We start from the raw sequence: 25708 nt of genomic DNA, 5'->3' as shown, positions 1-25708 counted from the left end.
AAAGGAAAAACAGATGCTCACAAATGGAAATCAAAGAAAGGAGGCAGTCTTCCAGGAAATTAATCCTGCTGTGGGGAGACTCCTCCCGTAGATCTCTTTTCCTCCTCTCAAAACTGATAACTGAACAAATTCTGTTCCAGGATTCCTGCAGTTAAGCCTGGAAAGTAGATGTTTTTGCATTCCCATGGATGAGAATGGTCCTGCATGCATTTCCACAGATGTATATGCATGGTCATTCTGAGGTTTCAGGACGACTCCCCAAATGGCATTGCATTGACTCCCTTCTGGCCCTAGCAGCAGTGGCTCTCCCTTTTTTATGGAACTGGCCGAGGGCAATTACACAAGCTCCCATCACTCAGTGGATCTACTCATACAAGACAGGGAGTTGTATGTACCCCACTTTCAAACAACTTCACTTGAATACCTGAATGATGCAAGTTTGATAACTGTTTTATGAATGAACATAGTACAGTTGTAAGTAAACTTACCTCAACAGTAAATGATTATATCACTGCTGCAGAAGCTGCTCCCCTAAGCTGTGATACTTTACCCATACTAAGGCTACTGCAGCAGTGAATTTTGAATGTGTATAGTACAGTTGTGTATTATAGTAGATGTTCAATTATACAATGACTGGCCTGTTAGTATTCAAAAAGTAGCATGCTGATTGGTCAGTCCAACCACAGTGCCCATTGTAAATCCCAGTATATAACAGTGGAAAAAGGTCAGGTTGCCCGGACTATCTTCCATTGGTATATGCTGTAACTTTAAAATTTTTTAAAGAAAAATAAATAAAATTAGAAATCCAGACAGTCTGGAATACGAGTGTGACAGGACAGAGAAAATACTAGGAAAATCGGGTACGTTATTCAAAACTAAAGAAACATACCTGATTTTTCTTTTATTTCCTCCATCCTGTCTCTTTCCTATCCCTGAAGTGTCCAAAGCCTTTTTCCCCCCCAAAAAGGGGGGGGGCAAACAGACACATTCCTTTTTCCATTGCTTCCTTTCCAAAGCACTGATGCACTGAGTAAGTGTCAGAACGTAAGTCCCACATGCATGCGCAGTACATCAAAAAAAAGCAACAGGATATGCAGCAGAAGCAGAACACGGTGCCATTATGCAAAGACATTTAAGAAAAGTAGGTAATTTTTTTTCTTAAATAATGACATTTTATAACTAGCAGTAACTGACTCAAGTGGTGTTTGTATATTGAAGATTTACCCACGGTTGGCTAAATCACTTGGGCTTCGCCCTCTTGATTAAACCACACCAACCATGGTTAAATCTTTAATGCACTACAGCAACATCTGATATTGCTATATCACTGTTTCAATAGCCACTTCCTCCCTCTTTTCCCCTTTCTGTTTAGGTAGTTAATGATTTGTTTATCTCTCCCTTACTTTACTTTATCAGGATCATAGCCAGCCTTCTTTTGTTTGACAAGAAAGTCTTGAAATTTTTGACACCCAGGCTGCTGTTTTTCTCCCTGTGGAAGCTTATACAACCCAACAGTCTTGGGTGCATGTGTGGAAGCAGCCAAATGCTTTGGAAGAGAGGCTGGCTGTTGTATCCTTGGTGGGATACAGCTCATTTAGCTAAGACTAGTGCAGCAATGATTTTTTTTTGGGCCATCTGCTGCTGTGGTCAATTTACTCACGAAACTGTACTTTCTACACTACAATAAAATATAGAAGTTAACAGGATCTTTTTTAATGCTTCAGACTTTGTTCTGACATTGTTTCCTGTATTATGCAGTAGCAATTCCAGGGAAGGGTGGTAACTGTTTACTTGTTTTATTGGTGGACCATGCAAAATGGATGAAATTATTTGTTGTATTTTAATCAGAGATGGAAGTTGTGGAAAATCTGAATCGTTATTTGTAAGTTTATTAAATTTTGCTTCAGTGGGTTACATCCTTCATGGGAGGAGAGTGTTTGGGATTGTTTCACTTTTCATGCCACTTTTTCTTGGGCAGTGGTCGAGTAGGAAGTCTGCCGTTAAGAATTTAGGAGGACTGTTATAATTTGAGAGTAGTTGTAGTCTTATTTGTTGTTTTATTGGCTTTGATCCACTCTGAAGGATATGAAGCATTTCAGTTCAGGCCTGGGGTAAAGGAGTTCATACTTTGTTTTATTGTAATTTGTCACAACTTGACTTTAATAGAGCTAAAGAGTAGTCTATTACTTAGTGAAATTTATACTAAGATAAACATTGTGATTGCAATTTTATGTTTTAATATTTTTGTAATTTTAAATTTTTGAATTCTTTCTTTCAAATTTGAACTGTTTATCCTGTATTTGTTGGAAGTCTGAAAGATATTTAATGTGTACAGTAAGGAAGTTGTATAATTATAGACATACATTTATACAGACACGTGCATATGTTGGCTCATAGGTGCATACTAGGCAATCAATCTTGAAGATATTTTAAGAGTCAAGCCACTGCAGTTTACCTGTCTGTGAGACTTTAGAGCTAGACCTTGGGTGAATGCATAGTTAGTCATCCATCCTTCTTGGACAGATTTTGAAAGATTGAGGAAGCTACTTTGACATGGAGTTGGAGCTTATTCCAAAGGTATGTTACCTTTTGAGAGGTGGCTCTATCCTGCCAGCAAGTCTTGAATATATTATGTAGGTTTAAGTTCCTAGAGCTGGTATTTGTGTTTTTCCCCAGTTGTGTGAACATATAGAATGCCAAGGATGCCTTGTAGGCAAGGCAGTGTGTGCCACGTAGAAGTCTGTTGGATAAGAATAGAATGAATTTTAGATGCACTATATAACGCAGGTAACTCATACCTATGATTCATTTGATGAGGAAACTAGAATTGAGCAGTGGCATTTTCCTGTAGCCCTGGTTGTGAGTCTGCTAAGCTGGTAGGTGTAGGAGACCAGCTTTGTCTAAAGATGCCAATTGTGGACAGAAAATTTTCTTGTCAATATACAGAAGCCCTGGAGTGAGACGTTGAAGCTCTCCTTAGTGAAGCAGACAGGCTTGCCAACCATCTCCGTCTACTCGAATGCTCATTTTGTCCTGCTGGTGTGACATCAGTTACTGAGACAGTTGTTGCACTCTATTTTTTGTTTGCATTTTGGCATAATTTTGTGGTTATGGCAGGATACTGCTCAAAACCAATTGCTTACCAGCATCAGAAACATGCACAGAGAGCTCATGTGTGTGTTTCTTAATATTATCCAGGCTGGAATGTTGAGGTTTGTTTGCCAAGTGTACAGCAGCAAGATCATATGCATATTTCAGACAAGGGGATCCAAGTGCATTGTTGACACTGCCAGTTTTAGTACTGGGGATAAAGCTGACCATCACTCTGTTCAGTGTGGTGAGTGGTATCTCAGTACATTCATTTAGTCATTCATTTGTTTATTTTATTTTATTTATTTGACATTTGTTGATCGGATAGTCCTTCTGAGCTTGTAACCTTTTTCAGCAGAGCTCTGAGGAGAAAAGCTCCACAGTATAAAGTATACAATTAAAAGTTTAACAATACATATTAAGCAATACATTCTCAAAATAGATTATGTATGTAAAAAGAAAATGACTTGCAAGTAATAGATTATCAGTACAGTTTGTGAGTGGAGAGGATAACAATCATGTCGTAAATTCTCAGTACAGGTTATGTAAGCAAACATATAGTAAACACCAAAAAGTTTATATAAGATTAGGTAAGCAGATGGCCATTACTGTTCAGGTCAGGGAAATTCAGCAAATGAGATATTTCAAATAAAGAGTATAGAGGAGGTGGGAAAGAACATAGTGGAAAGAAGGCAGAAGAAATGTGTATATAGGTCTAGAAAGGTAGTAATAGAAATTAGTTTTTGGTAAGTTATAGGGAGAGTGGAACAAGAGGGGCAGGGGTGGAAGGAGGAAAGGTGGATGTGTCAGAGTAATAGGGGCAAGAATTTGGAGGGGTGTGGAGCAGTAGTTGAATGTCATAGTTGAATGTCATAGTTGAATGTCATAGTTGAATGTCATAGTTGAATGCCATAGTTGAATGCCATAGTTGAATGCCATAGTTGAATGCCATAGTTGAATGTGGGAAGTTAGAAAGGATAGCAAAATGGGAGAGGAAGAAGTTGGAAGGAAGGTCAGGGCGAGAAACATTATGTAGAAAGGAGGGAAGATTTTAAGTGGGATGATTGCAGTGACACCTCCAGGTGCTAAGGTAATTTCTGAAAATTGTCTTGAAGGTATGCAAGTAGGTAGTATTTCTGAGGGCCATGGGAAGTTTATTCCATGATAGAGCTGGATGGTAACTGTAGAGGTTTTGCCCTAAAGATTTTTTAGGTTTATGAATGTGTAGGAGTTGGTCAGAGCTTCTGATGGAGCAAGGTGGACTATAGAGGGAGACAAGAGAAGAAATACTAGGGCAGGAGGAGGGCTTGTTTATGATGGTGTGGATAATGTGAAGTTGAATATGTACAAGTTGGTTAGGAAAAACTAACCAGCTGGGATTACAGAGCGCTAGACAGTGGTGTGATTTTGGTGGTAGGTTGGCTGCAAATCTGGTCACTTTTTTCTTGTATGTGGTTTCAAGTTTGAATTGTAGAAAGGACTGTAAGTTAGTAAGGATTTGCAAACTGTAGAAGAGGTTGGGGAGAAGATTAGCTTGAGTAAGGATTAGCTTGAGTAAGTGAGATTCTGGAGTTTGGGGTTAAGGAAATGTTTTTGTTCCAATATAGTAGGCCAAGTTTTTGTTGAGTTTTCTTTATATTGTGGTGTATTTGGAGGTTGATTTTAAGTTGGCTGTCAATAATTACTCCAAGGAGCTTTGTGTGGGATTCTGATGAGGTAGTAGTATTAAGGGAAGGGATGGTGAAGGAGGATTTAAGATGGTAGAGAGATTTAGGAAGGGATAGGAGGAGGTTTTGCTTTTTTGGGTTTAGAATGAGTTGGTTGTTAGTAAGCAGAGTTTTGGTGAGGTTGAAGGAGGTTTGAGTTGGTGTGAGAAGCAGAGTTTTGGTGAGGTTGAAGGAGGTTTGAGTTGGGGTGAGAAAGCCAGAAGGGTTGTCTGCAATAGTGATGATAGTGGAGTCATCTGTGTAATGTATGTGTGAAGACTGAGGACAGGAAGTGTGGAGCTGGGTAGTAAAGATATTAAAAAGAATGGGCCTAAAATTGAGCCTTGAGGGACTCCTGTTTTTATAGGGAGGAAGGGAGAAAGAGCAGAGAGCCATTTGATGGCTAGCTGTCAGTGAGGTAGCTAGAAAAACAAGAGAATAGAGAAGGGGAGAGGTTGAGTTGAGAACGTTTTGAGAGGAGGATAGGGTGACAGTGTCAGAGGCTTTTGATAGATTTAAGAAGAGGCAACAGACCAGTTTATTATTGTCTCTGGCTAGGGAGATGGAGTTAGTAAAGGGAATAAGAGCAGTAGTGGTGCTGTGGTAGGGACCGAGGCCATGCTGGGTAAGGGTGATGAAGTTTTATTGGGAGAGATGGGACATGAGTTGTATATGCACACAGTGCTCAAGAATTCTGGTGGAGAGGGGTGAGAGTATGGCAATTGGGCTATAGATAGTTTGACTGTGTTTTCCTCCTTTGTGGATAGGTATGGTGTGGAATTCCTTCAGAGAGTTGGGACAGTGGATTCAGTGACTGACCGGTTAGAGGCTGGGCATGCTATGGAGTTGGCCGCAGCTTTTAGAAAGAGAGATGGTAAGTTGTCAGCTGATGGGGGAACATGGTTTGTTTTAGAAGACCATTTTTGATGTAGCTAGTGGGGATAGGATATAGGGAGAGTGGGGAATTCTGTAGTTTGAGGGATGGTGGGAGATGTGAGGTATTGTCTGGGTTGGAGGTTGGCATACATTTGTTGATGGTATCTGTCAAGTAGGTAATTAAGATGGAGGCAGTTTCTTGGGGTTAATTTTTTGGGTAGGAGTTTGGTGCTGAGGGATTCACAGAATGAAAAATTTGGTTGACAGCTTTCCAGAACTTTTTGGGATCTTTAGGTTGTATAGTTTGGGGTGTGTGGCTGAAGTTTTTTTTTTTTTGTCCGTATTTGTGATTTTTGCTAGGTTACGGAGTTCCCTATGTTTTTGGAGATGTGTGTCTGATTTTCGTCTTAATCCATAGTTTCCATGCTGTCTCTGTTTTTGATGAGGGATAGGGTTGATTTGGTGAGCCAGGGAGAAGAATGTAATTTAACTCTGTTATTGTTGGGGCTAGGGAGTTTGGAGTGTTTAGGAAGATAGTGTTGAATTGCAGAATGGCTTCATCAAGAGAGAGGTGATAAAGGACCAGTAAATAGCTGAGAGGTAGTTGAAAGTTTTAGGGTTGAAGTTGGTATGCTTATGGCACTCCTTGAATTTATGAAGACAATGGCAATCGGGGGAAATCTGTGTATGTGTGTAGGGGGAATGATCACTAATTGAACCAGGCAGGGATTCAGGCTGGTGGTAGAGGTTAGATAGACAAGAATCCAGTCAAGGATGGAACTGGTGTTGGTGGGTTTGTGGAAGAAAAGTGGGAGAGGAAATGAGTTTGGTATAGCCATAAAGGTGTATGCTGGAGGTTGAGGAGTTGGAGGAGAGGGCCAGCCAGTTGATATTAACATCACCTAGTACGATAGTTTCACTAGGTATACTGTTGGCTGCCCAGTGAAGAATCTGTTCAAGTAAGGGGTTTGTAATCTCCTGGGGGTATATAGATAGCTATCGTTAAGGTTTTGTTGTTTAGTTTACAGTTAGCTGTGATGAATTTGACTGTGTGAAAATAGGGATGTGGGTTAGTAAGGTGGGAATAAGGTTAGCTGGTCAGAATACATAATGGCTATACCTCCTCCTTTTTGTGCATTCTGTCAAAGTGTAAGATGATGTAGCCAAGAGGGGAGAGAACTCAGTGTTGTGTAGTTTCAACCATGTTTCAGAGAGAGAGAGCGAGAGAGATTTTTGGGGGAGTATTGAGCTCTCCATGAGTGGAATTCTGTTTTGTTAAGAATGCTATGCAAGTTAATAGTCTCCAGGCCAACATGGTGGGACTCCGGCTGACCAAGTTTGCAGACTGTAAGCTGGGAGTCATTAACTCCCCAAATGATGTAGACATCCTACAGAAAGGCCTCACTGAGACCAATGACTTGTCGAAACTATGGTCTTAAGCATATTGCCAAAAAATGCGTCATCATCCCCTTTGGGAAAAAACTCAGTTCCCACTAATTACCACATTGATGGGAGCCCACTGACCACTGAAGGTGTTATAAGAGATCTGGGGATACAGGTTGACGGCAACCTCTCATTCGACCACCACATTGCCACTGTGATCAGAAAGTCCTTATATGTGGCACATCTCATTACCAAGGGTTTTGCATCCAGAAAGAAAGAGGGGGTCATGTCGCTATACTCGTCCCTCATTAGGCCAGTCGTCGAGTATAATGCACCATTTGGCATGTACATCACTAGACTCATGCAACAGCTGAAAAGGCCACAAAAGTACCTCACGAAGAGGATCCTAGGCCTTAAACGCATGTACACTGACAGACTCAAAAAAACCTCCAGCTGTTCTGTCTCATATCGTCTACTAAGAGGCAATCTTTGCTTGACATGCAAAGCATGTCTGCCCCAGCTCTGTTAGAAATGCTACATATAAAGAAATCCCAAATAGATGTCATATCCTGGGGGAGAGCTGGTTTTGCTAGGGCCATTCTTCATTTGGACCTAGAAGGCTCTGTTGGCCCTGTCTCCTCCCCCGTCTTCCTGAGCTTTTGCACTGCCCCTCATGTTAAAAATTCTGCAACAGTGAAATGAAAGGACATAGTACAGTTGTGTAAACTCTTGCCATAACAGTAGATGCCCTTCTCTTCACTGTTGTTGTATTCACCCCCCCCCCCCGGTCTTTTGTCCCTGTGGATGTGTATGTTACCCTATTGTATCCTTAGGCTGGGTTCCTCCTGGTGCTGTCCGTTCGGACGATATGACTGGATGTTACCTTTATGCCCTACGCCTTGTGTGGGGATCATACATGTGACATACGACCTATCAGTAGCAACCTGAAGGCTTTGGTATACTGACTGGATGTCGTTCTGTCCTTGGCAGGGGATACATGTTAAGAATACTGCAACAGTGAATAGAAGGACATCTACTGTTATGGTAAGATCTTGCACAACTGTACTTTCTATCAAGGTGCCTATGACAGGGATTGTTTTCTTAAGTGGCAGACAGCTTTAGCTGCTTTTGGACTTCTGCATATCACATTGGTGACCCTTGAGTTTGGTGGTAACAGTTTGCAGAGTTGCAGGTTTCTGCTCTGAGTGCAGATAATTAAAGGAGAGTTTTCAAATACCCTGAATTGGTGAGAAAAGACTGTTTACTAGCTACTGTTTAGCATTGATTAGTGTAGTCATTCATGTAATGCTTGTGGTGCAGCAGAATATAAAGCCAACAGAAAGCAACAAGCAATGTTAACAGCAAAAACACACAACCCAGTGGAGAACTGAGCCCAGCAGCTCCACTTGCAACAGAAATGTAGCGATGAAACTTAGGTTGGGACCAAAATAAGACTAGAACTTGCATATATATATTTATGAAAGTAGGACACTTAACCTTAGTCTCAATCAGCAAATTCAGCACTAAGTATCCTGTTTATCTTGTACTGTTGTTCATAAGCTCTGATCATGAAGGTAGGTACCATCTCATGTTCTGCTGGCTGAATTTGTGGTCATTCATGTTTGGGGAGGAGGATAATATTGGTTTTACATATTTGCCGTATGTTTCCCTTCCTTTGTTTTATGCATTTCACAGTTGCATACAAGTTACAGGGGGTTGTTTGGGGGGGGGGGGTGCAAGAGTCTTGCTTGCTGAAAAAAATGCTTATTTAAGTGTTTAAGATTTTTTGTATTTTAGGTGATGGCTGCAATCACTCGGAGAAGGGTTTAATGTTTCTTTTTTATGATCCAATCAAGTGTTTTCAGTGGTGGTTTCATTCTGTGATTGGGGAGCAGTGTGTTAGGGCATGATGGCTTTCACACTAAATATACTATAAGCCTGTTTTTCCCCTCACTTCATGTTGCAGTTCCTATTTGTATTAGACTAACTTACCTTTAATTTCCAAGTAAACTTTCTAAAATTTCTCTAAATATTAAATGATTGCCGTATACCTTGTTTTGTTTCTTGACCAATGTTTTTTATATTATGTATAATTTGTTATAATTATTTAAACTGCAGATGTTTTCGTTTTATTTTGAAACTTGTAAAATTGTTAAAATGTTTTGTAGCAATTTGAAGCTTTTTCCGCTAGTCCTCCACTGAAAATGGACTTCAACCCAATCTGACTTTCCCAGTAATCATGCAATAAATAGATAGTTGTTTTCTTTGTGTGTATACGTAATGCATACATTGTGTGTATGTGTGCGTACATACATATACATGTAAAAGAAATTTCACATCCATATGTGTGAATGCGTGTAAAACTGTGTGATGTGAAATATTTAAAGTTTTCAATGCTTTTAATTCACTTGAGAAAGGCTGCATATTTTTTTTTTCTAATTCATGTTATTTTGTTGTATTTTTGCCATTTTGTATGCTGTCAGCTTGGATTTCTTTTCATAAGTGTAGTGGCAATGGCCTACTGTGTGTTTGTGTACTTGTCTATATGGTTACCGTCTTTATGGTCTAAGAATGATTTAGTTGAGTGTAGATTTTGTTACACAAATTGTGAATGGTGAAAATGATCATGAGATAATCAAGTTAGGGATTGTTGGGTCTAACACACATCATGGTTATTTCCCATTGGTCTCTGTTGTAAAATTGAGGAGTTGGTATGTATAAGTTGGGATGGAGTGGGGGCAGAGCTCCTTCATCGAAAGGTGTGGTAAAAAGGGTTTTAGTATGACTGTAGGGTAGCTTTACTTATGTAGTGTTGTAACATATTTTTTCAAGTTAGAGCAAGTGTTTGTTGTAGTGCTGTAATCACAATCTTAGTGTGGTTTGTTTACATTTGTGAGCATTGTAGTTCATTCTTTTTTGCTGTGATTGAGATTTTCAATTAAGTTAGTTTATGTATGTCTAGACCTAGCTCATTTTTGATCTGTGATAATATAATTGTTTTTAATATATATGCACGCGTATATGTACGTAGGAGTAAGTGCTTCTGTTCATACACAAAATGTGTTCAGCAGAAGTCCCCGTTAAATGAGTTTGCTCTGTGTTCTTGTGCCATTGCTCAAAAGGTTAACGGGCGGGGGAGGGGGGTGCAACTCCAACCCACTATGTGGGACTGAATGACCCTTACATAATATCACCAACTCCAAGATCACACAGACTTTTTTAAGAGAGCATTCCAAAATAATTTGGACTTTTGCCAGATTAATGTTTTGACGAGGTGGTGAAGTCCGACATGCAGACATTTATACATTTGTGTTTTTGTATGTATGTCTGTGTTTGTGTGTATATAGGTTCATAGGTTGGTACTAGGCTGTTGGCCCTAGGGCCTATACAAGCCTAGCCATAACAATTCCCCTGGCTGTTTCGTCCCACACTATTTACTTTCCTGGGCCCCTGTCTAGCAGGGTGACTGATGTGATCCCCGGGGTGAATTTCATTTCTCCCGTCCAATCATCAAGGTTCCTTTTGAAGAGGGCCAAAGAGGCGTTCTGTTTGACATGTATAGGCAGTCTAGAGTCTGGGGAGTCTCTGGGTCATGAACCTATCCCTCCAGCATGTTTTGTTTATTGTGATGACAAGGTTTAGATCCCTGGAGCATGTGGCTCTGAGGGATTGGTATTTAAGTGCAGCGTGTCCAACAGCTCCTGGGTTTGACATGGCCTTGTATGTTAAGCAGAGATCTCCTCTGAGTAGACGGTATGCGACAGAGTATAGCTGGAGTTTAAGGCGGTCAGCATAGGGCATCTGCTTTAGGCCTGTGATTCTTTTACTGAGGTATTTCTGAGGCCTTTCCAGTTGTTGCAGATGTCTTGAGAGGTACATAACCAAATGGGGCGTTGTATTCTATAATGGGTCTAATGAGGGATGAGTACAATGACCTCCTTTTTTCTGGATGAAAAGCCTTTAGTGATGAGGTGTGCCACATAGGATTTCCTGACTGTTGTGGCAATGTGATTATCGAAGTTGAGACCACTGTCTACCTATGTCCCTAAGTCTATCACACTTTTTATATTATATGAGTAGGTGTTTTATATATATTTATATATATATATATATATAAAACACCCATACACACACACACATATGTGTGTATATATATATATATATATATATATATATATATATATATATAGGTATAGGTATGTTTGTGTTATATAGGTATCTTTCAGCTTTTCCTGGTTAGGGGTCGCCACAGCGGAACTCCAGTCCGCTAATGATTGGCAGTAGAGTTTTATGTGCTGGCTTGCCGGGCCTAACTCACAACCTTCAACGAAGGAACGCCCATTCACGCATGTCGCCACACAGAAGATGCTCTAACTGAGAATCGAATGGGCAATGTCTAACTGTGAGGCGACAACGCTACCGCAGCACCACCACCGCATATATAGGTATATAATATATATATATAAATATATAGTTATATAATGTATAGTTTATATATATATATATATATATATATATATATATATATATATGTGTGTGTGTGTATGTATGGAGATACACATAAACACACAGACACCTGCACCCAGCCCCCCTGAATACCTGCCTTTCATGATGTGTTTCTTCCTCACTTTCCATGCCATGGTTTATCTTGTGTTTTTAGTTTTATTGTCCAGTATGTAACAAACTGGCATACTGCCATTGTATACAATTCCTGCCTAATTCTTGTAATACGCTTTTGCTTTGAAATCCATTATGTTATACTGTGTCATACTACCGTTGTATATAAATTTTGTCTGTTTTCTTAACTGTAACCGAGGAGTTTTTCTCCCTGGGCCTCTGACAACAGGCTCTGTAAGGCCCAGTGGACTTTGCTGGTTAAACCGAAAATAAATAAGTTTTATATATATGTACTGGCCGATTACAGCAAATGGATTAGAGGTGCCTGGGAACTGTGCAGGTTTCCTTACATGTACTTTTGTTAGTGACAATTTTATTATAGCTATTTTAATGAGAGATGTGCTACTGTAGTAGAATGTTAGACTAATCATTTTGTTTGTGTTTTGTTTTGCAGGGATGCTTCATTTGGCAACTGTACATACAACCTAACAATTTTAGACTGTTTACAAGGAATTAGGAAGGTAAGAAACTTTGACTGAAAAATTTTGTATCTGGTTTTGTTAACCAGTGCTGCTAAAATTGTTCAGTTGTTGTGTCTTTCGGCTTTTCCCGGTTAGGGGTTGCCACAGCGGAACTCCGGTCCGCTAATGATTGGCAGTATATTTTTATGTGCCGAGTTGCCAGCCCTGACTCACAACCTTCAATGAAGGTACGCATATTCACACATGTCTAAGTTCAGTACATGAGCTAAAAGAAATAAAGGTTTATTTCCTTTATTTTGAATGAGGACATTTTTTTTTTGATTGGAATAAATCTGTTAAAGCCTACTAACATGGGTAGTGCTTGGAACTGCTTTACATATGTATGTTTCTCCTCCTTTTGTCTGCTCTTGTCAGGGGTTGCCACAGCAGATCATAGGTGTCTGCGGAACGAGTGGCATTAGAGTTTTTTACGATGTTGAGTTGCCAGCCTGGCACAAAACCTTCCTCAGAAGGCACGCACACAATCACACACACTCATCTAAGGCCAATTTAGAATGTCCAGTCCACCCACCGCATGTCTTGGGAATGTAGGAGGAAACTGGAGCACCCTGAGGAAACCCACAGGAACACAGAGAGGACAGGCAGACTCCACACACAAGGCACCCCAGATGAGAATCGAGAGAACCTTTTGCTGTGAAGTGACAATGCTAACTGCTGCTCTACTGTGCCACCCTTGCATATGTATGTTCCTAGCAAGGCAAAAGCATTTTCTGAATTTGAACTCTCTATTTCAACATTTAATAATTCTGACATGAAAGATATAAGGACGCTGAAATATATGTACAGTGGATATAAAAAGTTTACACATCCCTGTTAAAATGCCAGGGTTTTGTGATATAAAAAATGAGACCACAATAAAGCATTTCAAAACTTTTCCCACCTTTAATGTGACCTATAACCTGTACAATTCAATTGAAAAATCTGTAAGGGGAAAAAATATAAAAAATGAAAATGTGCAATATGCTGATTGCATAAGTGTGCACACCCTTAAACTAATCCTTTGTTGTGTGTGCACACCCTTAAACTAATTCTTTGTTGAAGCACCTTTTGATTTAATTATAGCATTCAGTCCTGTTTGGTAGGAGTCTGTCAGCATGGCACATCTTGACTTGGTAATATTTGTCCCACTCTATCTTGCAAATGCACTCCAAATCTGTCAGATTACAAGGGAATCTCTTGTGCACAGTCCTCTTCAGGTCACCCCACAGATTTTCTATTGGGAGTTAGGTCTGGGCTCTGGCTGGGCCATTCCAAATCTTTAATTTTCTTCTGGTGAAGCCATTCTTTTGTTGATTTGGATGTATGCTTGGGGTCATTGTGTTGAAAGGCGAAATTCATCTTCACCTTCAGCTTTCTAGCAGACGCCTGAAAGTTTTGGGTCAAAAGCGACTGGTATTTGGAGGTGTTCATAATTCCATCCACTTTGACTAAAGCCTCAGTTCCAACTGAAGAAAAGCAACCCCCAAAGCATGATAACTGCCACCACTATGCTTCACCATGGGGAATGGTGTTCTTTTGATGATGCACAATGTTGTTTTTGTGCCAAACATACCTTGTGGAATTCTGGCCAAAAAGTTCAGCATTAGTCTCATCAGACCATAACACATTTTCCCACGTTTTTGGGATACTTGGTGTATTGTTATGCAAATTTTAGCTGAGCCTGGATGTTTTTTTGTGTAAGAAAAGGCTTCTGTCTTCCAACCCTACCCCATAGTCCAGACAGACTGAGAATACGGGAGATTGCCACATGTAGTACACAACCAGTACTTGCCAGAAATTCCTGCACCTCCTTCATTGTTGCTGTAAGTCTCTTGGCAGCCTCCCTGACCACTTTTTGTCTTTTTTTCTTTTCATCAATTTTGGAGGGACTTCCAGTTCTTTGCAACGTCACTGTTGCCCCATATTTTCTCTATATTTTGATGACAGTCTTGTGTTCCATTGTATATCCAATGCTGTGGAAATTTTTTTGTACTCTTCTGACTGAATGAGATCCCTTTGATGCTTTGTAAGCTGTCTGTGAACCATTGTTTTTGCTGTAGCAGGCAACTGAGTAAATGTCAGGAAAATCCTACTAGTACAGATGAATTTTATTTCTAGTTAATCAGAGTCTTTCTAATTCATGGCAGGCGTGTACCCAAGAAGACTGATGGTCCTAATTAAATCAAAAGGTGTTTCAACAAAGTATTAGTTTAAGGGTATGCGGACATGGCAAAGCATTAGTTTAAAGGTGTGCACACTTATGCAGCCAGTGTTTTGTATCTTTATTTTTTTATATTTCTTTCCCGAACAGATTTGTTTGTTTTTCAATTGAATTGTATAAATTGTATAGGTTATTGGTCACATTAAAGGTAGCAAAAGTTTTGAAATGATTTACTGTGGTCTCATGTTTTTATATCACAAAAACCTGGCATTTTAACAGGGGTGTGTGAACTTTTTATATCCATTTTATATGCACATGCATTATATAAAATAATTCAGAAATGCATGAAGCAGCTGAAAAAGAAAGCCTTAGCCAATGGAATGCAGTAACACTTGGATGTTCATTTAAATGGACCATGCAGTTTGACATGTAGAATATTTAATTGATTTAACTGGAAAAATGCATGTCTGCATGTGTACATATTTATGACCGAAAAGCAAAACATACACTTATTTAGGGAAAAAAAACACACCAAACTGCATAGAATGTTGAAAATATCTTACTCAGAATGTGAGTTAATCAAATTAAGACTTTTCAGATACAAGATCCAGTATTTTTTAGCTTTATAATTTATTCACATCTTTGAAAAACAAGGAACTGTTAATATGTTCTTTAGCAATGAATTTTTAAACTAGATTTGAATTGTAATAATTAAAGAGCTATGCCTCATGATTTTCCTTTTTTTATATGCCTCTTCCTTTCTGATGTGTGCATGATGGTGTCATTCTGTTGGCATACCCACAGCATACAGTTTATTCCTTTGGTATACTAGTGCGTAATCTGTGGATTGTAGAAACAAAGAAGTAATCCTTGACTAGTACATGCCTACCATCTACTGGATTGCCAGCAGTAGCATATTTGAAATATACAAATAATGAAAATACCATCAATTTGTCAAATTGGTACAGCTTCCAGAAAAGTTAATTTCTGCTTTCCTTAGTGAAAATTAGTCATACTGTTTGGCTGTTTAACTTGTGACTGGATTTGTGTGTTAGAAATTTCACCTCTGGCTTTTTCAGAAGCATTTGGATTTCTAGCTTTCAAATACTAATGTTCATTGTAGGCAAAGTTGCAGTCTTGGGTCTTCCTGCCATATAGAAGCCTGTGGCTGGTCTGAATACCAGTCTTTTCAGCATCCGCCAGCCAGCAAATGTCAATATGGGTTGACGTCTGGACATCATGGTATAAAATGGTCATCTGCTGATGCCATCTTCAGTTCTTTCTTGCTGTGTAGTCCAGTACTCCATGTGACACCCCTGCACTGGCCCAGTAATCAAGGAGGCTCAATCCTTACCACTGGCAACAGTGAAGGACATTCCCAGTGGGAGGTTGACAAAGTACACACACAGTAAAGTACAGTTTCCCTTAAGAGCTCACAGAGATCACAGTCAGTCTGGGACTGGTTTCTCCCCCTTTCTCCACATCCCCAATAAGACTTCCCACTGGCACAGCTATAGGGTTAAGATCTCAACTGAGGGGTTAAGCCAAGACTTCCAGCACCCTGTCTGTCCAACCAGTTCTTCGTGTCCCTGCCCAAGTAGCTGGCACACACACACACACTCTTTGAGATTTGATTTATATACAAACACACACACACACACCTGGGAAAGGCTAGCACATAGCTGTGCCCCCTTCTGCCCAGACTATAAGGTAGTTATCACTGCCACAACCCCAGGCCGATAGAAGTTCTGCATAATATGTCTCTTTGTATGCTTTATGCCCATATGACCTGCAAAGGGAATATTATGGGCTGTGGCTAGAAGTGACAGACATTAACCTCTGGGCACTATGGACTGCTGTATTCTGTCACCCTCTAGCCCCCCCTCAGGGGTCCAGTCTTTATATACAGTAACCCTTTATTCCAGTATGCAGTTTCTCCCTTCCCTTGAGAATTGGGTGCCTCACTAGCTACCTCCCTCAGGGCTTGTAATGTAGGGTCTGAGAGCTGAGCCTGTCTCAACTCTGTTTGTAACGCTTCCCAGCTCCCTTTCCACAGGACGTCTGGTATCCTCTGACAGCAGTGCCTCTGTCAGCCTGGGTACTACTACTCACCTCTGCCCTTGCAGTCACTCTGTCCAAGAGAACATCAGTACCCACAAACGGCTATGGGTCACCTTCAGTCTCACTGCTACAGGGGAGCTCACGCCCTGAAGTAACCACCTCACCAGTCCTGGCTGCAAGTGTGCGGTCTGTCTGGGTCTCCCCCAGGCTACCAGACCCATATGCTTGTCTCCAAGCCTGATTGAATGCAACTGTATGCACACATGGTACTGCATTATCAAAACCATTCCCTATCAGGACATTTGCAGGGATATCCTCAAACACATATACTTACTTGCTTCCTTTTCCACCCTCCCAGTCAAGGAGAACCCTAGCCAAAGGTATATGCAATGGGGTCCCTCCTAAAGTTCTGACTGGAGTAGACTGCCCAAGCAAGTAGTGCTCCTCTGTAACCATCGCAGTCTTCACAATGGTTAGGTCAGAGGTGGTCTCTTAGGCATGGCCTCTTCCCATTCACTAAGATATGATATAACCTCTTGTGGTAGTTTGGTACCCTTGTTGTCCTGAGACAATTTACTGCTGGCGTTTTGTCATTTCCACTAACTGGCTTGCCCACCTTTTGTTCCCCACATTCCCTCCATGGACATCTATATGCTACATGGCCCCCACTGGTTGTATTTAAAACATTTAAACCTTGGTCCTGGATGTTTACCTAGACCACTGGCTTCCCTGCTACTGGCGGACTCTGTTGAAGCAGTCTGTGCTGCCCACCATGGGTTTCCTTAGACCCATGAGCAGCACTGGGTGTTCCCTTTCCTGTGCAGTGATGCCCTGCTTGCTAGGTATAGGTCTCCCTTCTTCCCCAACTCATTTGAAGTAATGCATGGTCTGTCAGCTAACCCGATTCTCCTTTCTTCAGGCAAAGTGCTAAGCACTTGTTCCCTTACCTAAAGGTCTGCCAGCCCTTCAAAAGTGTTGACCTGACATCCACTTACCCTCCTATGAAAATAAGTGCTTAGTTCAGCAACATATTCACGCACTTTCATCTGCCTTGTGTCTGTGCTCATGAAACTTTTTCCTATAAGCTTCAGGTGTTAACTTAAAACATTTGAACAAACTGTATTATAATTTAAGCGGTCAGTTTCAGACAGTTTAGAAATTGCACTTACAGCTTTACCATGGAGTAAGGAGGTCAGGATCTGTACCCAAAGCCCGTGGTCAACATTATACTGTTTACATACCCTTTCAAACATATGAATGAAACTATCAAAATTATCCCCCTCTAAATTGTGCAAGAAATTTACTGACCTTTGTTGCTTCTGGGATTCCATTACCCCATTACCTCCATGGCTTTGAAGAGTCAGCATCTCCTTTTCAGTTTCCAGGAGTTGCAGTTTCTTATTTTCCTCAGCCTTCAGATGTTGCAGTTTCTCATTTTCGTCAGTCTCTAGATGTCTCAGTCTCTCTGCTGCCTCTATTTACAAACACTTGGCCTCTGTCTCAAGTCTCTCTAACTCTAGATGGATTTTTAACCCCTCTCTGGAAAGGTTGGGCTATCTATTTTCTGAGAGTTGTACATCTACAAGGCCAGTCTGATTGCCCTGGTTGCTATTCTGTGATGCTGCTGTGATTACAGCAATGAGAGGATGACAAGTACACACTAAAGTACAATTTCCCTTAAGAGCACACACAGATCACAATCAGTCTGGTGCTGGTTCCTTTGTGTTTCTCCAGATCTCCAATAAGACTCCCCACTGGCACAGCTATAGGGTTAGGATCTCAGCTGAGACGTCCAGCACCCTCTCTGTTCAACCAGTGTTTCATGTCCCTGCCCACGTAGCTGACACGCACACTCATTGAGATTTGATTTATATACAAACATGCACACACACATACACACCTGGGGAAGGCTGGCACAGGTTTACTAGCTTTGCCCGCTTCTGCCCAGACTATAAGGTAGTTACCACTGCCACCACTACTTACCAGCTACTATAAATGCCCTTAAAGGGTGACCAATCCTACTGTGTAATGTTAATATCCAAATGGTAAGTGTGACCAAGGCTATATAGGAGTGGCCTGTACAATGTCACCAAATACATATGCAAGTACGCTAAGAGCTTAAATATGTGTCTGATAGCCACAAAGATGGGTTTAAATATATTTAATAATAAATAATAAAAGAACAAGTCAATACTCACTCAACACAGTAACTACAGAGTTCAGAATAACAGGAAATATTTTGAAACATTATTGCAGGACAGACTCAAATAGAGAAGACATCTAAACTAATCTTTACTATATTCCTCTATATATCTAAAAGAAATTACTTTTTCTTGTCACTATTAGCAAGACAAGTGCAGGTGATGGTGATGGCTGTTTCTAGGTCCAAGTTCTTTAACACCCCACCTGTACAGCTAAAGGAAATGTTTTGAAGAAAGCAGTTTAGGAGGCTATGTTATCCTTGTTTACTTAATTTGGTTCATCATGCACAGTGGCACAGTTGGTATCATTGCTACCTCACACCAGGAGGTTCTCCAGCTCAGCTCTTGGATAGAATAACTTCTCTGCAGAGTCTGCATGGGTTTCATTTGAATGCTACTGTTTCCTCCCATCTCAAAACCATAGTAGCTTGATTGTTGGTTTACCAAACTTGCCCACAGGTTTCTGTGTAAGTGAGGTATATGTTTGATTTTGTGACTGACCAGTGCCTGAGAAGAATGAACTTCAAAAACCCCATACCCTTTAGCTTTTGGGAACACTTTATCAACACCATCCAAACACTCCTACCTACCAAAGATTAACTGAGGAACTTAAATTCTCATTTAGGGTGGGGAAAAGTTTAAAAAACTTTCTAGTGAAAGGTAAATTTATTATGCTTAATGTTAATGTATATAATTTGAGATTTAACTTTGGCACCTATGTATGTAAGTGATGTAAGGGTTGTAAACATATGTGAATAGTTTTGGGAATATTGGTGGACGTAGATTTGCAGTGAAAAGTTTTTTTCAAATGTGGTACCACTGGTATAATCTATGCCCTTAAATGTCCATGTAACAAACTTTATATTGGTCAGTCTCCGAGAGCATTCCAAGTAAGACTTCTTGAGCGTATAAGAGATCTAGACAACTTTAAAGAAACTAGTTCTGTGGCAGTTCATTTTCATCAAGCACATCAGGGTTCATCTATTGGTTTACAAGGCGCCATTTTAGAAAGTGGATGGTAATTGTGAATTTACCGACACGTATTTTAAGGATAAACTGTTATATAAAGAAGCAATCTATATTCTTAAATTTGATACTCTTATACCTAATGGTTTCAACACTGAACTTAATTGGAGAGTTCTTCTTTAATTATGCGTGTGATTTTCTTTAATTGCATTTTTAATGAATAATTGATTGTGCTATTTGTATGGTGTGTTTTTTTGGGTGTGTTTTCTCCTTTGAAGGCATTCCAGCTGAGACTTAAGAGAGTGAAGGGAGTGAATAAAATACTTCTGGATTCTTCTGGGAATACTGGTCTTTTGGTTGTTTCTTTATTTTATTTTATTTTGTTTTAGTTGTGTATTGCTCCTGCCTACCAAACCTAACACCTCTCCTCTCTGCCTATCCCTCCCAATCTTCTGAATAATGATCTATTCTCTTTACACCCTGTCCCTACTTCCTACATTAGATCCAGTCTTCAAAATCTTAAACCCTGCTCTCCCTCCTCTGACAGCCTACCTCCCACCTTCTTCAAACTTGCTACTGACTCCATAGCCTATCCAGTATCCATCCTAATCAACAGATCAGTTCAGGAAGCCACTGTCCCTACCCTTTGGAAATCCTTCACCATTCCCCTGCATAAAAGTGGAAACTCTACTGACCCATCTAACTATTGCCCTATTGCCTTGCTATCCCCCCTCTCTACGATTCTTGAAAAATGCATACACTCAGCTTCTCAACCACCTCCTCCAGCACAACCTTCTCACTCCTACTCAGCATGGGTTCCATCCTAACCATAGCACAACTACTGCCCTTTTATCTTTCACACATACCATTGCTGATCCCTAGATGATAAACTCATATCTTGTCTCTTCCTTGATCTTTCCAAAGGCTTTGACACGGTCTCCCATCCCGTACTGATATCTAAACTTGCAAACCTAAATCTATCCTCTTTCTCCCTTGCCTGGCTCTCCAGTTACTTATCCTGCAGGCAACAGTCTGTCAAATGGCTTTCTTCCACCTCTCCATTTATACCTGTCTCTACCGGAGTACCACAAGGCTCTATCCTGGGTCCCCTCCTGTTCATCATTTTTACCAATGTTCTCCACACATTGTATAGAATCCTCTCTGATCCAATACACTGATGACTCAACCCTAATCTCCATCTCTGACAATATCTCTGAACTCCACTCTCTAACACAACAACCATTTTTATCCACAGAACAGTGGCAGACTAATAGTATACTTATCCTTAACTCCAAAAAGACCAAACTCCTACTCTTTCTTCCCCAATCTCTTACTCTCCACAAATTCACCTTTGCTATTACATCAGCAAACAATATTATAATCCAGCTTGACACTCGCACAAATCTCCTTGGAGTCATCATTGACAATGAACTCAAATTCAACCTTTCCATGCTCCAATGTGTAAAAAAGATGCACCAGAAACTTGGTTTATTGTATCGTAAAAAAACATTTCTCACCACAAATGCCACTCTCTCCCTTGCTCAAGCTCTACTCTTCCCCTCCCTTCTATATGCTGCCCCTGTGCTCACTAACACTCAAACCACTACCTTGAACAAACTTCAGCAAACCTACCATAAGATAGCTAGGTTTGTCACAAATTCTCCTTACAATTCACATCACTGCCTTGCTCTAAACTCACTCCAGTGGCTTGATTTCCCCCAACTTCTACTATTACCTCAGGTTCAGATGCTTCACTTTATTCTTTATAAGCCTACATCCTGTCCTGCTGTCTCTTCCTATGTCTCTATCTGTACCTCACCCTGGACTCTCCGCACTTCTAATCAACAACTACTGCATGTCTACCAACCCAATAACACTGCAGGGAAACTCCTGTACAAACACTCAGTTGCCCAAGCGTGGAACAAACTTCCAGTAGACATACACTCAATCATCCACCCATCACACTTTAAAGAAAAACTCAAACTTCATCTACTTAACGTCAAGCTTTGCCCTCGTCAAGCTCCACCTTAAGTTCCCCTCCAATTTAATATGTTACTTCCCCTCTGATCGAAGTACTCCATTATTATAGATGCACATTGTTGGTTATAACTCCTCTTGTGTGTATGTAAATATCCTTGATTCTCTGTTAAAAAATAAAACAAAAAAAAAATACATTTCATTTTTAATTTTCTTGTAGTACTGATTACTGTTACATTTGTGTGTTGTGATTTATTGCATTTTTCAATTTTCTTGTAAAACTTCTGTTGCATTTAAATTTTTGTAATTTGTTGCATTTAAATTTTTGTAATTTGTTGCATTTAAATTTTTGTAATTTGTTGCATTTAAATTTTTGTAATTTGTTGCATTTTGCATTCTTTATCTTGTTTTGTATGGAGCTTTTCTCCTCGGGTCTCCACTGAAAATGGGCCACAAGCCCAGCTGGACAAACCTGATCAACAAATATCAATAAATAAATAAAATAAGAATGGATGGATGGTTTCCAATTTTCATTGGTACCATTTTGAAGTTAAGGTGAGAATCAATAACTTAATACCATTTTTGTAAGAAAAAAGGATGACTGGAATTATGATACTTAACAAAAAGGACACTTTTTAACAGTTCTTTACAGCTTGAGTAGAGGCTGTCCAAATTTAGGGATTCTGGAAAAAAAGTTAAGCACCTCTGCCTTAGCCAAGTGCCTCATAGGTACCCTTTCAGGGGGGAAAAAACATAGCACTCCTCCAGAATTAACTGAGAAATTGATATCAGATTTATTATTTTACAGTCACTGACCATTATCTAAATAGAGCTTAAACTCTCTATTTGGCTGGGTTATTATACATTACAGTTCACAACCTCATTCTGTAAAGTTTTGCAACTTATGCATGCTTTTGTCACTGCCAGTGTTTACTGTTATATTTTTTGTCATTTTCCATACCCATTTTCTTGTGGTATCGCCCAAATTGTATACTGCAATGTCCTTATTGTGGCATACAGCATTTTCATAAGATTTTTTTGTATTTTTATTGGTAGCTATGCCTGCTGCCTATTTAGCTGTTGCTGGTTGCCCGTGTTCCCCATCAATAGGGAAAGAGCCATGAAGAGTTTTTGATACTAACCCCTTTTGCAACAGCTAATGTGAACGTTTTGCTGTAACTGTTTGTTTGTGTTCCTGCCCATGACATGTGAAGGCTAATATGCAAACATGGCTTGGCAGAGCTTAGCACATCAAGTGCAGCAGGTTCTTTGCCTTGATTCCACCAATGGGAGAGTCACCAAAAGATGCTCTAGTCCACAATTGGCCCTCCGGTGTTATCTATGCTTGTGTTGCCTCTCATTCCCAAATTTCTAAAGAAAACATTCTGGTTGCAGTGCACAGTTATCCTCATTGCACCCTTTTGGCATAATCTGTTTTGGTTCCCCTTCATCTGGCTTCACCTTCTACATCTGCCCAACTCCCACTCCAGACCTCTGTCTCACCCGACAGTTATGACTCATCCAGACATAACAGGCCTCAAACTGACTCCATAGTTTCTGAACCTCTGATTGCTAGACATTTTATCTTCTCAAAAAGCTTATACTTGAAAGATTTACAAAAGTAAATGGAAGAGATTTATATTCTGGGCCCTTAACAGGGATCTGGACCTGCTTTCTGCCTCTGTACTTACACTACTTGATTTTTTTAGTATCAATTTTCAATGAAGGGACTAGATTTTCTGCTATTAAGGTCCACTTGGCTGCCATTTTACTTTTTCGAATAAAAGTTAATATTTCAGGAAAACTAGCCAGTGTCGTCGTCCCCCCTCCCAACAGATTGGACAGTTTCCAAAGTTACACTGGCCAAATGTTTATTTGATTGTATCAAATTTGTCTGTAGTAGAGGAGGAATATCCTTGCCTGAGCCTTCTTGAAGCTTATTCCATGAGGTCTGCGGTGGTGGTCTCAGCCATTTGGTCAAGGGCTTCCATGCGCATGCTTTTCCTTGACTCAAAGCTAGCTGATAAAATCAGTGACAGGTTTTGAAACGTTTGGTCTTTAGAATAGGTTTTAATGGTACCACACCATTAAGTCCAAGTTCACGATCAGCTCATAAGTTGATGATCCAATAAATTTCAGCAACTTCAGTACGATTCTGCACATTACCTCCCCTTATGTTTTCAGGAATCAACTGTAGCACCATAAACTTAGTGTGTGCCTGATGCATTTTAACATGTGCTAAAGCACTGATCTTGTCAAAATGGGCAATGCCACATATATGGCGAAGAATTCTTTCTTTAAATTGACAATCTGTCTTCCCTATATAGAAGGCATTGCAGTCCTGGCAGTCAGCCACATGTATTAAATGCTTGCTGTTGCATTTGGCTCGCACCTTTAGGGAAAATATCTGGCCAGAAACTGGAAGGCAAAACAAATTGGAAACATTGATGTACTGATAAGCCTTGCATTTTCCACAGTTAATAGTCCCTTTTCTACCTTCAGTGTGTTGAGATCTCCTAGTAGTTCTATCTTTGACACGAGTCACTTGATGATCTTTTTATTTTTGAAGGTAAATCTGGGTACATCTCCCACTATTTTCCTTGGACTCTGATCTTCCATCAGCACTGGCCAATATTTCCTGATGATGTCACTTAATTGTCATCACTTGAATAGGTTACGATGCACCTTAATGGTGGAAAATGGTTATTGTGCTTAGTAACTTTCTCATCATGAGCAAATTGACTGGAAAAATAGGCTCGACCCTCTTTCTGATGTTCTGTACATCACAATTCTTCTGATTCACATCCCTATTGGAATAACCTGTCCTTTGCAAATGTATTTTAAGTTCTGAAACTGTCTCGAATTTGTCAGCTGTGCATAACCTAGAGATTCTAGTGGCTTGATTTTCAAATATATTGCGTTAGACTTGCCTTGGATGCATACCGTCTTTGTGCAGGTAATCATTCCTCCAAGTTCTCTTCCTGTAAATACTGGTCTCTAGTCCTGCATCTGGATGTAAAAATAACTTTACATCAAGAAACTCAATGGCTGTCTTAGAGTACTGTGCTTCAAGGAACAGGAAGGTGGTCGTGCTGTTCAGAAGTTCTATGAATAATTTCAGTTGAATGTCATCCCCTTCCCAGATGGAAAGAATATCATCCAGAAACCAAATATAATAAATCAGGTGGGTTGCCCATGGGTTGGATTCATTAAAGACGTGTTTTCTCCCATTGGGCAATCACAATGTTAGAGTAACTATTGGCACATGGGGTGGCCATAGCAACACCCCAATGTTTTCATTAGTACTTGTCACCATAAATAAGATTATTTTCTTGGATGATTTCTAATAATAAACAGATTTGTTCCATACATGTCAATCTAGATTGTATAAACCGTTTAATAGCTGCAATACCCTATGAGTTGGGAATGATATGAGTTAATTTTGACTTCATTATTGGCCAGATTTAAAGTGGCCATTCAGGGCAGTTAGCCTAGTATTCACCTATGAAATGAGGTTCAACAACTAAAAGTTAAGACAGGAGGAGATGAGAAAAATGGTGGTGTATAATCTATCTTCAGGGAAGTCTCCAGGAACACATGGTATTCTTGTGGAAGTTAAGGATGAAACTGATAAAGATTTGGAAGATTGTTTAACAGTATTTTAAAAAGGAGGGGAGAAGCATCAACATTTTGGAAAAAAGTTGTGGTGGCTATATTACCTTCAGATAGTAAAGACCCCATCGGACCCAGTTTCATCTAGACTCATTTCAGTTTTAATCCATGATTATAAAGTGTTTTTCTATACTATTTGAAAGAATGGCAAAGGTGATGTCAAAATTGCTAGGTATGGATCACTGTGGTTTTGTGGAGGGAAGGCAAACATTTGACAACATTAGTAGAACAATAATGGTCCAGAAGGAAGCAGAACATAAGAAAATACCACTGTTAATAGGCCTTGATGCAGAGAAATCATTCTACATAATAGGCTGGGATTTTGTGTAGGGTATTGGAAGCATTTGCATTTCGTAGTACAAGAATAATGTTAATTAAAAGGATATATGAAGCGTCATTGGCAATGATTAAAGTGGAATGGTTCCTCTCTGGTAATTTTGAATGGAGGAGTCATGTAGGTGTCCTCTTTCCACTTTG

The 25708-nt window shown here is 39.9% G+C and overlaps 1 protein-coding gene across 1 annotated transcript in view; it reads left to right on the top strand.

Moving 5' to 3' along the window:
* CDC14A (cell division cycle 14A) overlaps nt 1-25708 on the top strand; it is a 1552589-nt gene that overhangs the window by 764760 nt on the left and 762121 nt on the right. The window contains exon 9 of the mRNA XM_044080231.1: nt 12127-12193. Coding sequence (XP_043936166.1) covers nt 12127-12193 — 67 coding nt within the window. The remainder of the gene's footprint in view (nt 1-12126; nt 12194-25708) is intronic.

This window comes from Protopterus annectens, chromosome 8.part0 (assembly GCF_019279795.1).
Source record: "Protopterus annectens isolate FY-2018-M chromosome 8.part0, PAN1.0, whole genome shotgun sequence".
Classification (NCBI taxonomy): Eukaryota; Metazoa; Chordata; order Ceratodontiformes; family Protopteridae; genus Protopterus; species Protopterus annectens.
The sequence above is the reverse complement of the archived record's forward strand: the minus strand, read 5'-3'. Positions and strand labels throughout refer to the sequence as shown.